At 43.1% G+C, this 18,165-nt stretch overlaps 1 protein-coding gene across 2 annotated transcripts in view; it reads left to right on the top strand.

Annotated features, from left to right (window-relative positions):
* The first annotated feature begins 1,770 nt into the window (after positions 1–1,770).
* RAD50 (RAD50 double strand break repair protein) overlaps positions 1,771–18,165 on the top strand; it is a 484,618-nt gene continuing 468,223 nt past the window's right edge. The window contains exons 1-2 of one of the 2 annotated variants that reach the window (XM_069244739.1): positions 1,771–1,789; positions 12,895–13,077. In XM_069244739.1, coding sequence (XP_069100840.1) covers positions 12,949–13,077 — 129 coding nt within the window. In that variant the 5' untranslated portion in view covers positions 1,771–1,789; positions 12,895–12,948. Of the gene's footprint in view, positions 1,790–2,819; positions 2,973–12,894; positions 13,078–18,165 lie in introns of those variants that run through there. The other variant, XM_069244738.1, reaches the window with a different exon arrangement.

Below are 18,165 nucleotides of genomic sequence, written 5' to 3'. Positions count from 1 at the left end.
CTTCCTTGAACACGCTCCTGCCTTTACCCTAGCTTCACTAAATGATTTGAGGGCACTGTTGGTTGTTTTATACCCTTCAGTATGTTTGGCGTGCATCTTCGACTCTTTGGCAATTTTTCCCCTTCACACCCTTTACTTTAGGGTCTTGCCTGTGACAGTGCATTCAAGGCACCTTGTTTTCTTAGAAGGGGCTTACAGCCCGCCCCTTGCTTACCATTAGTTGGATTCTGCATCATTCTCACTTCCTTGCTTCATCTCGGTCAGCGAATGCCAGTTTCACTTCTTCTTTGTGTGTTTATCTCTACCCTGGCGGTTGGCCCAAATACTGCTTCCTTTGCCCCATGCCATTCCACTGTGCGACATTATAAGCAGTACTATTTCCCTTTTACTTGCACCCCCTTCCTCCTTCCCCATCGCTCATTATTGTTGCTTGAACTCATGCATTGTTGCTTGTCCGTTCTGGCCTGCCCTTCTCTTATTGTTGTTTGCTCCATCTAAACAATCAAGAAAATGCATTACTCCCATTGGTTTCTATTGACGTGGAAGCAATTTCAGGTGGGAGGCAGCCAAAATAAAGCCTTTCTTTTTTTTAGGGTCGAGTCTGCGTAGCATGCGCTAGAGCATGCGTATCGCTTGCGAGACGCTGTAGCACTTAGAAAAGGGCTCATAGCCCCGACCATGTCACATCAGTGTCTTTCATTGGTTCGTGGGCTTGCCTTTTAAAATCTGCTTGCTTTCATTAGTGGAAGGCATGCATACGTCATGCCTTTTCCGGTTGTTACCCCACCTCAGGCGCAGCAACCAAGTACGGAAAACATACGAGGCTCGCTGTATTCCGTCCGGTTTGTGGACTACTGTTGTGTTTCGGGAAGAGAAGCTCTCCGCAGGCAAGGGTGAGTATTTTGTAATTTTATTTTGTATAATCGAATGAATGTCCCCCACCACTCAGCCACTCCGATGCGTCTCAGAAACCGGCTTCTAAAAACCGCATTAGAAACCAGAGCACTCGTGGGCAAAGTTACAGTGTGCTCGTGAGCATGTGTTTTTAATATAAGAGTAAAACCTTTAGAACATAACACATCTCTGTTCTTCAATGGCAACAACAAATCAATTATTTTAACACATAATCATCCAAATATTTGGGTTTGATAATAGCTCTTTTGGGAAGGTATTTATTAAGGGACTCATCGTGAACAGTATCCTGAATCTTATCCCGCACAACGTCCTGACGGCCCAACACACCGGATGTTTCACGCTGAGCATGCTCGACAACATTGACATCATCACCCAACACTCCAGGCTCATAAAACATCCTACCATCCTGCAAATCACTCACCCTTATCAGGCCACTCTCATAATCTTCAGAACCCTTATCCTGTGACTGGAAACTTAGCATGTCTGCAACCTTGTTCACACGTTTGTCCACTTTGGCTACCTTTCTTTTACTCCACCACTTCCCATCTTCAACTTTAATGGAATGCTTGGACACCTGAACCACCTTAGTTTCCTTAAAATACATGGAGCCTTTCACTTTGTAAGGTCTCCTTATCCTTACACGATCCCCAACTTTGAAATCAATATCTTTAACTTTTTTATCTCATCATATCTACTCTTGGCCTTTGCCTGTGAACCTCCCACTTTGTCCTTTATAGATTCAAAACTGGGAATATTTTTATCTGGATCAGACTTCTCAATTACCCACATAGGTGACAACTCGTTAAACGAGTGATCCCATCCCCGTCGCCAATTTATGTTGTGTTTCGTGAATAGAAGCTCTCCGCAGGCAAGGGTGAGTATTTTGTATATTTATTTTGTATAATCGATTGAATGTCCCCTAGCGCTCAATCTCTCCGACCCGTCTCAGAAACCAGTTTTAACAGAACTCTTTCACAGATCTGAAAACCGCATTCTAAACCAGAGCAGTCGTGGGCAAAGTTACAGTGTGCTCCTAAGCATGTATTTTTAACATAAGAATAAAACCTTTAGACCATAACAACTACTTTTTCTCTTTTTTCGCAGCGCCATCTCGCTTGGCAGAAGTCGAGCACTTTGCATGATATCGACCTTGTTACACAGTTAATTGCACTTTTGCCGGTTGCGTAGATAATCTGCCACTAGGTTTCACTACGAATGAAACGCGAGACCGTTTCCATTTCCATTTTTTTGCAGCACGACCGCGCTCGTTTTTTCTCCATTTTATGAGGCAAGATACGTCCGGTTGGGAGTTTACAATTTCTAATAGCTCTAACTCGGAGAAATGCGAGACGCGTTGCATTGCAAATGCTTGTTTTTTTGCTGTAAAAATCTGGAGTCATCCGCCTGAATCGGGTCTGTTGGAATGTAAACTGTAGGCGGTTGTCGATTTTGCAATAAAGAAAAGAGAAACATAATCCTCCCCTTCCTGTGCTTAATTGAATTGGAAATTCTTTTAACTATAGCTAGAAAATGTTTTCTTCCTTCCAACATCCACTCGCCCTCTTGATGTTCCCAAGTACTACTTACTATACAGTGACCACGTCGCTATCAAGATAATCCCCGAATGTTCATTCATGTCTATCTCTGTGTGTTACTAAGCACACAGTGCAAATGTAAACATGAAACCCAAAGGTGTGCATCTTCGTTTCCTTATATTAATAGGTGCACTGCTCTCATTAAACTTTAAGAAATAGCCTTCCACTCCTGCACATTAAAGGATAGGCTCAAGCCCAAAGTAAAATGGACATCATATACTTCCGGGTTAGACTGTTCACATGGTTCCTATTTACAATTGCTATTATGGCGCATCTAGCGCGGCTGGTTCATTCTTTCCGCAGGAGAGTGCCTGGTCTCTTCCGGAGCAGTGGTGACAACATACGGTAGCAGAGCTCTGTTCCGTTCTGCCTGCCCCCTGGCTGTCATATAGCGTATACCGTGCTGTGCAGCGCTTGATGCTGATTTAAGAGTTGCGGGGGAAAGGGCTTGGGGGCAGCAGGGTGAGTGAACCTTTTTGTCTGGGCTCTGCACTTTGGCGAAAGCTAGCCAGAGATGAGTATAATGAATACATTTATGTTTGATGACTTTGCCAGAAACTTTACAGAATGAACAGCCAGTGACTAGCGCACGCATGCATTCTCTCCCTCTGAGAGAAGTTGTTTTAGTGCTACAATCTGTATAACGGCCTGCTGTCTTCAAATTCTATGTTTCTACCATAAAGTCCTCAGCTATACGTGTGGCGTGCAGAGAATTTTGCCTGCTTACCAGGTGCCCTGTGGTTTTGTTTAATTCAAACTTCAAAATTGTCTTGACAAAAAAGAGCCCTGCAAAAAATACTTCGTACAAATTACGTTTTCGTGATATATGCTCTATTGTTCTAAGCACGTGTTAAGAAGTTGTATAAAAGTGCCTCATTAGATATAATGGTTGGTGTAGCATCTTACCCAGCCCGTGAGCATGCAGATGAATTACACCACAGAGAAGCAGCTGTCAAACGTTTCTTTATTTCTCAGCATACACTCACGCACTACTTATTACATCATATTTTTACGTTAAACACACCTTAACACCGCCCTACACATTACATACTTCCTGTTAAGGGGCCACCCAGAACCACGAGGATTCTAGTGTGCATAACATCAATACGCTACACATTACCTTTGTTAAATAGAGGGGTGTCCGACATCGCAAATTACATTTTCTCAATTAGTTGGTTAGGCACTATCACTTGTCTTCTAGCCCGAGTGTCCCAAGTTGATTGAGGTCCACCCTGAGCAGGCAATGGCAACATAGGCGCTTGAGCAGGATCTGCTGGCAGGGCCACTTCCTGTGCACCTTGAGGACTTGAACAACACTGCAGTAGGTGTTTGAGATGTGAAGTGTCCAAAGTGATGGATTATCCTGGATGATGTGCTGTCACCTGGGTCCTTTGCCCGCTACAACCTGTAACCAATCCGCAGCAAAAGGAATGTCCATTTTCTATCTGCAGTTTTGCTTGACCAATACCCCGCCTCCTATGTCAAAAACTGTCTCCTCGGCATGGCAATGCTGATCTGCGTATGTTTTCATCTTTCTTTTCTGAGCAGCGTTGGTATCTTGAATCTTGTCAGTATCCACTGATCGTTCTGGGGTCTATTGAAGTAGTATTGCTCTGAAGGCTCTCCCAAATAGCAAGGTGGCTGGATCTTGCCAGCTGTGAGTGAGGAGTTGATTGATCGGCCCGAAGGGCCTGACACATGGCTTGAGTCATATTGATTCCCTCCATTGATGTTCTAGAATGACCCTCATAATCGTGCCCATAAAATGTTCAACTACGCCATTGGCTTGGGGCCAGAGGGGTGTCTCTCTTTGAACTCTTTGCTATTAAGTGGCGTGCCATTGTCAGATTTGAGAATTTTGGGGATGCCTCATGTTGCAAAGATGTCATCAAGCCATTCTATGACTTTTTCATGGGTTGTCAATGATCGGTCTTCCACCAAAAAGAAACTGTGAATATTTGTCTATGACTACCATGAGATGGTGTCCATTTCCTAGCGGTCCAAAAAAGTGGATTGCAACTCTCTCCCAGGCATTGTCAGAAAGATCAGATAGTCACTTTGTGCTGTGTCACCTTAGGGAACAAACAGTTGCAAATGTAGTATGCCTTCACTGCTCTCTTTACTTGCTCATGTAACCAGGCAAACACAGTTGATCTCTTAATGCTCTTTGGTGACTACAACACTACAGTGTCCTTCGTGGACCAGCTCGATGCCCTGCCGTTAGATCTGACAGCCTTACGGTGGTCATCCCACAACGTTTTGCCTGCCTTCATCCACTTTTCTGACACTGTTTTTACTGGTTTTATGACTCTGCACGCATTTCCACTGCTAACCAGTGTTAAAGTGCATATGCTCTCTCCCTTAAACATGGTAACATTGGTTCATCCCCAAATGGCATATTTGATTTACTTATAAGTCCTCAGTAAAGTGCCCTACATGTGCCCAGGGGCTGTAAATTAAATGCTACTAGTGGGCTTGCAACACTGGTTGTGTGGACCTGAGGGGTCCCCTAGGGTGGCATAATACATGCTGCAGCCCTTGGGGACCTTCCCTGGCCACAGGGCCCTTGGTACTATGGGTACCTTTTACAAGGGACTTCACTGTGTGGAAATTGTGGATACAAAGGTACAGATTTTGGGAAAGAACACTGGTGCTGGGGCCTGATTAGCTGGATCCCAACACACATTTGCAATCAAAGTTGGCATCAACACTATGCAAAAAGTGGGGGGGGGGATAAACCATGCCAACAGTGGCAGTTTCCTACAAAATATATAATGAACTAACCTTGTTTGTATACAAGGATCACAAATTCCTGCTGTGGAAGTTCAGGCCTATAGCTTTTGTTATATTTACATACCTGAGTCCTGGGGTCACTCGGTTTGCCACATTTTTCCTAAACATTTAGAAATGAGCGTTTCTCTGCACTTAAAAACCATCTGTGCCTTACAGCTTGTCTCCAATCAACGTCTGGGCTGGGCTGGTTGACAGCTCCCTTGTGCATTTCACCCAGACAACCACAAACGCAGGACACTCAGTCACACCTGCACTCATCTGCATATTAAATGCGCTGGAAGGGTGAAGGGTCTGACACTTACATTACAAAGGCTAGTGGTCTGCCCTCACACAATGGACTGCCAAACATGCTACTGGGACCCTGGCAGACAGGACTGCACTGAAAGGGGAACTTGTACACTTCAAAACCACTCTTTGAAGTCTCCCCCACTTCAAAGGCATTTTTGGGTATATAAACTGGGTCTCTGACCCCAACAACTCTGGACCAGCACCTGAACTTTGTCAGAAGACCTGCCTGGATGCCCGAATGACTCTCTGGACTGCTTTGCTGCAAAGGACTGCTGCCCTGCTATTGCCCTGTGGCCCTGCTGGCCTTCTCCCCCCAAAGTGCTTTCCAAGGGCTTGGATTGAGCTTGCCTCCTGTTCTGGGGGTCTCATGGACTACAAAGACCTCCACTGCTAGCTTTTTGCTAGTACATCAAATTCAGCGACTTCGGAACGACTCCAGCAATGGCGCAGCCTGCTCCCGCCCGTGAACCTCGCCGCACGCAACGACTTCAGCCTGCAATGTAAGTCTGACGCCGCTTCGACTCTGCTGACGTCACTCATGGTCATCGTGACACTGCGAAGTCAACACATCATGTCCTGACGGACTGGAATCAGCCATCCCACTGGGTCACAAGGAATCAATGCATTGTGGACGCCGTCGCATCATCCTCCTCTTCATCCAGAAGGAGCCAATGCCACACTTCCACCTGCCTCGCATCGCTGAACCTGACTTCTCTTCCCGGATGCCGTAAGGGACTGACACCGCACCAACTCCACCGACGCCTCTTTCCGACTCCGTGCGATGTCCTTGTTCTTCGTTTTCAAAAGGCATTGTCCCTGGGGGTCTGTGTGACTCCTTCACTGGCACCTGTGTTGTTGGATTGTTGGGAACGACTCCGTCAGTGGCGCCATGAGAGCCTCAGTTGGAGCTATTGTGTTTACTAGGCGCTTTAGTTGGATTTAATCTTTAAAACTTCATAACTTTGCTTGTGTACATTGGATTTTCATCGTTTCAACAGTATTTTATTCAGATAAATATTCTCTTTTTCTGAACCTGTGTGGGGTCTTTTTGTCGGGCTTTCACTGTGTTACAGTATGATTTCATGCACAAATACTTTACACATTGCCTTCTAAGTTAAGCCTGACTGCTCAGTGCCAAGCTACCAGAGGATGGGCACAGGATAATTTGGTTTGTGTGTGACTTACCCTAACTAGTATTGTGGTCCCTACTTGGACAAGGGTGTATACCTCTGCAACTAAATACCTCATTTCTAACACCTGCTGGGTACTTCTGCTTCTTGATTGTGTGGTAATCACTTCTTTGATTATGCTCATGTCTTTATCTGCATTGGTGGCAATAATGAATTGTTCCACAAATAGAGCTGCTGGTGTGCTGGACCTCACAATAAAGTTGAGATATGCTTCAGCTTTCTTGGATATGGAGCTGGCGTGATGTAGGAAAAAGGAAAAGTAATCTGCTGGGTTTTGATCCTTCCCAGGTTTGTGCACAATTTCTTAATCTTATTACTGTAGTATTAACTCCCATCTCTCAATTCATGGGGGCAGCTTAGCTTTAAGCTTTCCAAAAATTGTAAGCAATGCCTGGTGATCCTTGATAACAGTGAATCACTACCAGTAAAGAAATACATGGAAATGTTTACAGGCCCACACCACACTGAGACTCTCTTTCTCCGGCTGACAGTAAGCACGGTCTGTATCAGACAGACTTCGACTGTCATAGGCCACAATACGTCTCTGAGCATTTGGATGGCCATTGTGTTGAGCAAGGATTGCTCCAAGCACTACTGGGCTACCATTATTTCGGTATGTAACTTGGGGTCAAAGTAGGCATTTTCTGTTGCAGTCTTAATCACATGTTTAATGTCTTTGAAACTCTGGGCGCATTCTGGAGATCACTGGAATAGTACATTTTGCTTTGTCAAGACTCTCAGTGGGGCACTCACTGTAGCAAAATTGCAAATGTATCTTGAGCAGTAACTGGCCATGCGTAGAAAGGATTGCAGCATGATAAGATCTTGTGGGGGAGTGGTTGGCGGTGCTTGCATGTTGTCTGGAGTCACCCCCCATCAGAGAACATATTCCCAAAAAAATTAAGTTTGGTCTTGTGAAAGTTATACTTTTCGGAATTCAGAGTTAGACCTGCATCAGCGAGTAGCTGGCACACTTGTGTGAGGGCTTTGTTGTGTTTTTTTTTGTGTTAGCCCAAAAACCAGTATGTTATCACTGTTGTTGAAAGCATGTGTAACAGATTGGATTACTCTGAGAATAACATCCTGCAGCTGAAGATACTCCAAAACTCAGGCACAGGTTTATGAAAAGTAGAGCTGCACCCAGTGCAGCGCCACTTTCCTTGTCCCCCTTAGCTCCCCCTGTTGCCACCAGGTGTGTGCTGTATTTAAAGTACGGCACACCGTGGCGCATGGTAGGGGACAATACCGTCAGAATTTTTGACACATTTTGGTGCTAACCCTGAACAGTACGTAGGGGCCTATTATAAATAATGATGTGTGCCCCCTTTCAACGCTTACTCTGAGCAGGCATTAAAATTCCCCCAAAAAATGACGCCAATTTCTTTGTGCCATTTTTTTTGCCGCCCTTGCATACATTATGCCTGGTGCTGGCATTATGTGATGCAAGGGGTTAAAAAGTGGTGCAATGTATTCAGTGTGCCACTTTGTAAATCTGGCGCAGCGTTTTTGCCATAATATCTCCACCTTAGCGTAAAAAAATGATGTTCATGCGGCAATATAATGGCACAAGGGGCTCTTAAATCTCCTCTTGGTTTCTTATATATGAACAAACCAACATGAGTTGAAAAGGTATCTGCAATTCTCCTCCAATTCAAGTTGATGGTATTCTTTATTCACGTCAAGGCGAGAAAACACTTTGGCTCTGTACAATTCCATGATCATGTCTGCTATGTGCGGACCAGGGTGCCTCTCCCTTTCAGTGGCTTTGTTTGCTTGGCGCATGTCAGTGCAAATGCTCACTGATCCACTACTGTCCTTTTTTGGTACTACTGCTATGGCAAAACCCATGGGGTGGGAACCTGTGGAGCATTGAATGATGTTATGTTTTAAAAGGACTTCCTATTCTTTCTCTACAGGTGCTTGTAGGTGAAAAGCAAGTCAGCAGTGCTGCTGAGCAATAGGATGGATGTTTTCATTGATATGAAGCTGTAGTTTCTTCTTCTTGAGTTTTCCCAGGCCATAGAACAACAACAGGAATCGACTCATGATTTCGAACTGAGAACAGAGGTTGTAATTAAGAGATATCAGCCCCATATCAGCTGCAGTGGCAGCCTGAGTAAACAGGCACTCAATGAGATCCCTTGCAGAACATGAATGGTGGCTCGCACCAACGTGTTGCATTGGTGCTTTGAACAACCCTTGCCTTTGCAATGGCTCAGAAGCAGCCCAAGTATAGACCTTTTGTGCCTGATGGAGTGAGGCCAGGCACAGGGGACAGGGTGTTAAACTTTTCGACTGGCATTATGTTTATTGACGTATCACTGTTGATAATGAAAGCTATTGGATGATCATTCACTTTCATCTTGATGTTGAGACAGTATGCAAATGATATTTGTTGCCCTGTTTGGTGAGCTTTCTTTGATTTGCGATCTTCTCTACAGGTATCAAACTCCACAGGTGCATGCTGTTTTTTGATAGACATCATCAGTGCACATCCATCTTCTTCATTGATACTCGTTAATGACTTTGAAGAACCTTTGTACGATGAGTTTGATGATGATTGATTTTGCCTGGTTTCTACTTGTCGTAGTTGATGTTGCTTTTTGGCGTTAGGGGCGTGCAGCGAATGTACCGGGAACTTTCTTGCAGCCATTTTCTCTAGTCGTCGCGATACATTTACGTTCTCTTTGGTTCAGCACTCAGTTGTGAAATGGTTCTCTTTCCTACATCCTTTGTAAATTTGTCCTGCAGCTGGACATGTACCTTTGTGGCAGAATGGAAATCCACATCAGAAGCACAGCTTTGTTTTCTTCGAGGATGTCGATCTTCGGATATCTTGTTTGTGCTTGTGCATACTTGTCGCAGTCCATGCTGATTCATGGTGTGCCATTCCTACATCCATGTCAGTAACTTGTTGATGTGCTCATTCTTCTGCTTCTGCTGCGATCAGCATTTTCTCAAGACTGCGTGTTTCTCGCAGTATGCGCCTTCTAAACAAATCTGAAAAGCCGCCATCAATGATTCAGAGGCGCATGGCATTTTCTTCGTCAAAGTCGCAGAACTTGCAGTGTTCGAGAGCATCAAGTCTTTCAACAAACTCATGCATTGTTTCACCAACCTGCTGTCATGTTTGAGTGAAGATATACCTTTCATAGTCAATATTTGGCATTGGATTGAACTTTGCCTCTAATGCTTCTTCTACCTTTTGTTATGGTTTTGCCCCAGTCTGATCATTTCTTTAGCACTTCTTTCACTTCATTGCCTGCAAGGTTTTTAAAATATTTGATTATTTTCTTGTAATCTTCTTCCTCTAGTGCATCTAAGAACTCATTGAATATTTCGAGCCACACAGCCCACCTGGCACCAATGTTTTGCTTTTTAGTGTTGAAAGGCGGTGGTGGCTTCAGGAACACAGCTGCATTCTATTTTGCACTCCCTTTACCACCATTGAAAGCATGTGCTGCTCAGACATCTATTGCAGCGCAGGGTGGCCTCGACGACTCCTGCATGCACAGCTTGCTGCCGTAGCCTATGTTGCTGTCAATTTCAATTGCCCTTGCTGGTAATTTCTCTGGTGTTCATACCTTGCTGACATGACTGTAATTTCTTGCTTCACCTAAATGGTCGTCCTATATTCCGGGTATGGCACAGCTTCTTTGTTGAGCACCTCATAGGCAGTTTTGACAGGCCTTTTGAATGTGCTCCACAGACATGGTCTTGAATCTGTTCTGTGGCTGTGTGCGGACAGGGCTTTGACTTCACATGTGCCAGTCACAGACTGCTTCGTATCGTTTCTGAGCACAAGTGGTGCACAAGCAGTTTGCCGTATTGTTGCAGACTCGCAGAGAGAGCAGTCTTATCTTCTTGGTTTTGTTTTATTCATGCTTCTAAATTGTCTTGACAAAAAAGAGTAGTGCAAAAAAGGGGAAATGCCCTTAAGGCCGACTCCGGAACAACGAAGTCCTGGTTAACGAAAGCGGAACAACGATTTCCTTAACCACGACTTTGTTGTTTTGTGCCTTAACCACGCATGTGCTGAACAACGCACATGCATGGTTAAGGCACAAACAAGGGAGTCGGCTGAGGAGGACGTCGCGATGAGGCGACGACTCGGGTAAGTGGGTCGGGGTATTTTCTGTTTTAGGGGCGAGAGGCGGGGGTCGGGTAATTTTAGGGACAGGTTCGGGGGGTTAGGTTTAGGGGCAGGGTGGGGGGCTCGGAGTAGTTATAGGGAGTGGGGGTACTTTAGGTTTCAGGGATGGGGTGGGGGTTGGGGTTGTTTTGGGGGTAGGGTGGGGTCAGTTTTAGGGGCCAGGGTAGTTTTAGGGGCAAGGGTGGGGGGTTGGTGTGGTTTTGGGGGTGGGGGGTCGCGGTAATTTTTAGGGGTGGGGGTGGGGGGCAGGGGGCACGCAGGCAGGAACAATGGATGCCTATCACTAATGCCTTTACCAGGAATGCCTTTACAACGAAAAATCGTTGTTAAGGCATTTGTGGTAAAGGCATTAGTGGTAACAACAAGGTCGTTGTTCCGACCTCATTGTTCAGGCATTCGTTGTTCCGGCAGGCATCATTTCCGACATACATTCGCGAAAAAGTCTTTGCATCAATTACGTTTTCGTGATATATATACTCTCTTCTCCTAAATATGTGTTAAAAAGTTGCATAAATGTGCCCCAGTAGATATGAAGGTACCTGTATAATTTTCACCAGTTTGTGAGCATGCAGATGAATTACACACTGCAGTCTTACATTACTTTATTCCTTATTGTACACTCATGCACAGATTATTACAACATACTTTCTATTAACCACACCTTAACACCTTCCCGCACATCATGTACTTCCTGTTCAGAGTCCACCCAGAACCACGACGATTCTAGTGGGCATAACATGAGTATTTTTTTACTTTTGAGTGATTGTCACCTCCATCCATGGTATGTTATTATTTCTGTGAATCTTATTATTTAAGTTAACTTTCCTAAGAGACGTTCACTGAGAGGTTGAAAGAAAGCACTGAAAATACTGACCCATTTTCAAAGTATCTGCTGTTTAATACTAGGCTACTTATGCCTTTTAAGATCACCACTCAAATCTTCCATATTATTTTAGCCCAAGATGTTGCTTTATTATCAACCGGGTGTACACACAAATGGAGACCAACGATTACTCAACCTTTGCCCTAACAAAAAAAACAGTTGGTTTTGCTGTTGCATTTTTTTAAATGAGACCTGTTGACTGCAAATGTTGGTACCACTTAGAGCCTTGTGAACAAGAAACAGTAATTTCTTGGGGATTGTGATAATTTGCTAACAAATTATTATAGGAAAACTAGTGCAAAGTGAAAACGGATGATAAGATATCAGAAACTTCAGTAATGAAACATGCTTTTTATAAAACATACTTTTTGTCGATTATCCACAGGAAAGTTTCCAGACATTGTTTGCTTTCCCAGGCATTGTAACTCATTAATCAAGAGAATGAGGGCTTTGGCTGAGAACGGGCCGGATGTGCTGTATGTTATCAGTCCAAATAGAAAAAAACGTAAAGAATGGTGAGGAGGGATGGAAGGCTACCTACATGACACAGACACACTTCCCCAGAAAGAGACATATTCCAAACTCTCAATTCTCAAGTACATTTATGAAAATCGCATTATTCAGTGTATTGGTTCCCCCAGTATAGCAGAATTTTTCTTGTCTCCTCTGGGGATTGTTTGTACTAATAAATACTAAGTATACCAACACAGTGATAAAGTGGGATAAGCACTAGAGTAGATCATAAAAAACCCTGAATAACAAAAAGAAATCGGGGAGTGGTTGATGAAATGTCTTCAAAAGTCTACTTCACTGTATGACCAAGTCAGGTATTCCTGAAACTTCACGTGTGCTTCCTTTGGCTTCTTTTGATATCTCATTGTGTGACTCTGTCAGACTTTCCTGAACTAGGGACACCTCGTCCGTCTGAGAACACCTCAGTTAAAACTGTGATGGCATTGATTACCATTGAGTCCTTTTCAGAATGCATTGCTCTTTCCTTTCTCTATTGTGTTTATTATTGAGCCTCCTGTGCTGCCTGGGAAAGTACAACTTTTACGTTTTTTTTTTGTTTTGCAGGTGAAATTTACACCGAATTGTTTTGGCTACCTTTTGAAGACGATATAACTAAAGATGTCTAAAATAGATAAAATGAGCATCCTTGGTGTGAGGAGTTTTGGAGTCGAAGACAAAGACAAACAAGTTATTACCTTCTTTAACCCGCTAACAATTCTAGTGGGACCCAATGGCGCAGGAAAGACAGTATGTATTACACACTTTTTAAAGCATTTAGTTTGAGCTTGCAACTTCTGTGCTGAATGCAGAATATAGTGATTAGTATGCATTCATATACACATACACTTAAAGACTAAAGGGTTTGCTTCATCAACACGGTATTCATGCTTCAGTAATTTCGTCCATTTAAAAATATTTTTATTTTGATTGCTATTAACCTTTCGTTTGAGTAGTGTACATGACCCTGTCCAAAAGTGCATAGGTTCATGTAAGTGATTCTTTGCAATTGAAGATTTATCAGGGGTGGAGAAAAAGGATGAGAAAAGTGACGATTTAGAATCCAACTATACAAGTTTCCACCAAGCATGATGTAAAGACAGTGCTTGGATCAGATTGTGACTTTTTTTTGGCTTTGTGTAAATCCATTCAGAAGTGTTTGAGAAATTTGAACATTAAAAAAATGTCATTTTGGGTTGAGCTTATGTTTTGCTCCAGAAGTTTGAAACTGCTAGAATGAGGGGCACTGTGGTCCGTGAAGAATCTGAACCTGTCTTCAAACCAAAAAAAAGTGATTTATCAGGAAAGCTTGAACACTTTGCCCTGGGATTTTACCTGGGTGGAACTTAGAAGTGAAATCTCAGAAAGGGTCCTAAAGGGAAGAAGGAGTGGAATATGGATGCTGCTCAGGATAATTTTGGTGTTAAGAAGTGGTTCAGGTTGGCTAATCTCAAGCTACAAGTGGGAATATTATAGGCTGAGATCTCGGTTAAGTGTGCAGGAGCTGTGCCATGGATGGCTTGGACTACAAAATACAAGTGTTGGCAATTGGCATGGAGCTCTGTCTCTGGCATAGAGCTGTTGAGTGTGGCGTCATATGGATGAGTTTGTATAGTGTTTTGAGGGACTGAAAACAGTACTGGTTTTGAGAACAAGTAGTGCGATAACACCATTAGTAGATTATTTCAGGAGGCTAGCATACTCAGTACAAATGAAGTGATTAGAGCTTTAGATGTTTCTGGTGTTGCAAATGGAGAACTTTCTAGATGTGCAGAATTTGATTATGCTACAGAGGCTGTGCAGTGATAAAACAATTCTCAAATGCATTGAAAGTCTGAATAGAACTCCAAGGTGTCTTGCAGGGAAAGAAGACATCCACAGGAAAATAAAAAGAGCAATTCTGTTTTACTTGAGTTCAATATTGGGGATCATTGAGCCTTCCAGTGATGACTAGCAGTGAATCAGTTAAACACTTGAGATTCAGGGTGGGATATAAAAGTAGGGAATGAGAAGGTGGTTTGGATGTCCTATGTTTATATAAAAGACAATAAGAGAAGCCAACTATGGTAACAAAATCATCATGTGATGTGTTGTACAATGAAATAGATAGGGGACCTATGACTAAACATTAGGAATCTCTAGTTGACAAAAAAGTAAGGACAGAAAGTGCAGAGGCCAAATAGAGTGTTCAGAGAGATGGTAATAGTACTATTTGAGGTTGAAGCCAAAGATGAGTAACATTAAATGATGACAGTAGACTGTCAGATGCTGCAAAAAGATCAAGAACAGGCCTAAAAAAATCATAAAATTGATACTAGACCTACAGGTCGAGTAACTTGAATGATCTACTTGACCTAACTATAATGTACTTGACCCATAAACGGGACTCAAGTTGTGTGATCCTAGCCAAATATTTTATTTGCACGAGTTGCCTTTTCCTTCATTCTCACATATGAGTGCACCTTCAAATATTTGAGTTCAGCATTTCTGCTGTACAAAAAAACCTCTTTTGTTTAGTTAAATAGAATAAGGCCCAGATTTACAAGCGGCCTGCGCCGCCGATGCGTACTTTTTGTAATGCATTGGCGGCACAGTCTGCTGATCCATATCTACAAGGCCACACAAATCCACTTTGCGTGGATTTACTTGGCTTTGTAGATATGGAATAAGGCAACGCAAGCTGCTGCATTGCCTTACTTTACGCTAAGAAGGCGTTTCCATGGGTGTTGCGTGGGTGTTCCCATGCAACACCCATGGATTTTGACACATTCCCAGATTTACAAGGTTTTGTAAACCTGGGAATGTGGCAAAACCCTGTGCTACTCCAGGAGTGGGGTAGAAGCGATGCAACGGGGAGAAATAACTTTATTTCTCCCCGTTTTTTCCTCTGTGTTTGCTGTATTTTGTAGCACACATAGAAAGAGGAAAACTCTTGGGATTGTTTTTGTGCTAAAAGGTGCCTGTTCTTGCACAAAAACAATCATCCCTGCAACGCAGGCACTCTTGCACAATAGTGCCTGCGTTGGTGCACAGCAGCAAATTGTGCACCACTGCAGGGGAAAAGAACAGGAATATGCCGTATCTCCTGCCCTTTTGTTTTGATGCAGGGCGGCGCAGCAAGAAAGCTTGCGGCGCTGCCCTGCGCCAAAACATTGCATATCTGGTCCAAAATGTTTGCTCTATGTATAATAAGAATGTAGCCCACATATAGGGTATACATGATCCGTGACTTGTCTTAGTTTACTAATAGCTTTCCCATCAGGGCAGAAGTATTTTCTCAGTTTGTTTAAACACTCACTTTTAATAATTATATTAATAAAGCATGATGTTGTAGCGCACTGTCATTTACAGACCGTAAATTTCCAAGAAATGTCAACAAACCTGCCCACTAACTTGCAGCTTTAATGATAAAACTATGTAGTGTATTATTAATCTGTGAAAACTGGCTTTCAGGAAACATATTTATCTTTTGCACATGACCCAGAAAAGTGTTCTTATTTGTTTTCAACCTATTCAAATATTTTGTGCGTCCCACAGAAGTATAAACAATGGTCTTTCACAGCTACTGACATGTATTTTTAAATATTTGTACAGTTGACTTAGTTATTTAAATGTTGTGTGTTAGGGAAAAAACACCTAGCCTTTCATTTTACAATTTTTATAGCAGTCAGAATGAAAAAAGACAAAATATCTTTTGACCTCTGTCTCTGAAAACAGAGCAAATGTAACAAGAACATGATTTAAAGGCAACTTTTTCACTTTCTGACTGAACAGAACATCTGTTCTTTGTAAGTTCGCCAGAAGGGGCAAGTAGGTCCTAAAAATAGCTCGATGTGATTAAGAAATGATTCGCCATAGCGAGTGGGCGAGTAGAATCTTCGAGCCCTGAAGAAGGCTGAGATTGATTGTGGTTTACTGTAGTGCTTAAATGTCCTGCCTATGAGAGAGTGGTTTTACTAATGTGGTCAGTATGCAACCCATTTCTTATGGGATTGAGAGAGCTGCATGTTGTGTGTAAGAAATTGTTGTGGTTCAGAGGGTGTGAAACCCTTCTTAAGCAGCAAGCACAGTTCTTCTTAGGTTAAAGTCACAAGCAAACCATAAATTAACCTGGTCGCATGACTTGGAGCAATTAGGCTTACCTCAGAAGCAATGTGTAAAGTATTTGTGAAACACATCAAACAGTAACATTGTGAACAGAGGATCCCACAACAGATTTAGAAAAATAATAATTTTGTAATAAATAGAACACACCAAAACAACAAAAATTAAATTAGTAGAACTGGAGGTATTCAAATTTACAGGTTTTAATAAAAATAGTGGCAAAAGGTGAGAAGCGCAAGCTGTGGGTGTCTGGTTGTGCCGGGCTAGGACAAAGTCATGAGCTCAGGCAAACTGGGATGGAGCGCATGCTGGCTACAGGTAATCGGTTAGGCCTACTGAACAAAGTCACTCTGGGGTTTTGGGTGCAAGAGATGCAGGCCCAGGACTTCTCACCCATGCAAGAAGGCAGCAGGCAGAGGTTAGTGCAGCAAGACAGCAGCACATCAAGGCAGTAGTCCAGCAGGGCAGCGGTCTAGAAGAATGGCGCTCCTTCAGCAGCCCTTCCTGGCAGAGTATCCACAGGTCCAGAAGTGTACTAAAGTGGTGGCCTCTGAAGTTCACTGTTTATACCCTGTTGTGCCTTTGAAGTGGGGGAGAAGCTTGTGGAGGTTTCCCTTTGAAATCCCCAGGTATCCTGCCTTCCCTGTCCTGCCCCCTGACTAGCTACAGCTGGTATGCAGACCTTTGCAGTCCTTTGTTTGGAGGCAGAATATTCATGTGTAAGTGGGGCTTTGCCCAGCTCCTCCCTCCCATCCTGCCAACCAGTTCCTCTCTCCCATCCTGCCCAATGATGGCCCATCCAGGAACACCTAAACACCCTATTGTATGTGGCTATCTGGGAGGAATACACAAAGCTCCTCTGTCGGCTACACCCAGTCATGGAACCCATGTAGTGGCTACTGACACTAAATAGCGAAGATGGAAAAATACCAACGAGTTGTGTTTTCAAAATTGTAATATGAAATCCAACTTCATTAGTTAGGTTCTTTCTTTACAATCCCAAAGACACCAAACATGAACTGGTCACATACTTCCATTTGAAATTGACAGCATTTTAAATGTAGTAAGGTAACACCAATGTTAGTCAAAGTGAGAACTAGGACTTGCAGCAGTAAAAACCAAATGTAAGAGTTTTTCACTACCAGGACATGTGAAATCTAAGAGTAAACGTCCAGATTTTTACATACACTGCTCTCTACCCTGTGGGCTGTCCACAGCCTACCCTCGGCGTGACTTATAGGTATTAAAAAGGAAGGTTTGGGTCTGACAAAAGGATTATTTTTCTAGGACCAAATGACAATTAAAAACTGCACACACAGGCTGCAATGTTAGTCTACAGACATGTTTAAAGGGCTATTTAAGTGGGTGGCACAATCCAATGCTGAAGGCCTATTAGTAGTGTTAAATTTACCGGCCTGGACACATGTAGTGGTACTTTACCAGACACTTAAGAGTAAATTATTTGTCATTTGGCGATAACCCACTGGTACTATGTTTTAAGGATTGAGCACACTCACTTTAGCACTGATTAGCAGTGGTAAAGTGTACGGAGTCCTAAGACCAGCAAAATCAGCAAAAATGGAAGAGGAAGGCAAAAGGTTTGGGGGAGGACCACCCAGAGGCTGACAGGTCTAACATTGTGTTTTTTAAAGACTATTTTGTCCTTTAAATAGGGAGTGATATTGGAAGCTGGAAGGTAGAATAAGGAGAAGACTAAAATCTTGGCTTTTCAGT

The sequence above is a fragment of the Pleurodeles waltl genome, chromosome 7, assembly GCF_031143425.1.
Source record: "Pleurodeles waltl isolate 20211129_DDA chromosome 7, aPleWal1.hap1.20221129, whole genome shotgun sequence".
Classification (NCBI taxonomy): domain Eukaryota; kingdom Metazoa; phylum Chordata; class Amphibia; order Caudata; family Salamandridae; genus Pleurodeles; species Pleurodeles waltl.
The sequence above is the reverse complement of the archived record's forward strand: the minus strand, read 5'-3'. Positions and strand labels throughout refer to the sequence as shown.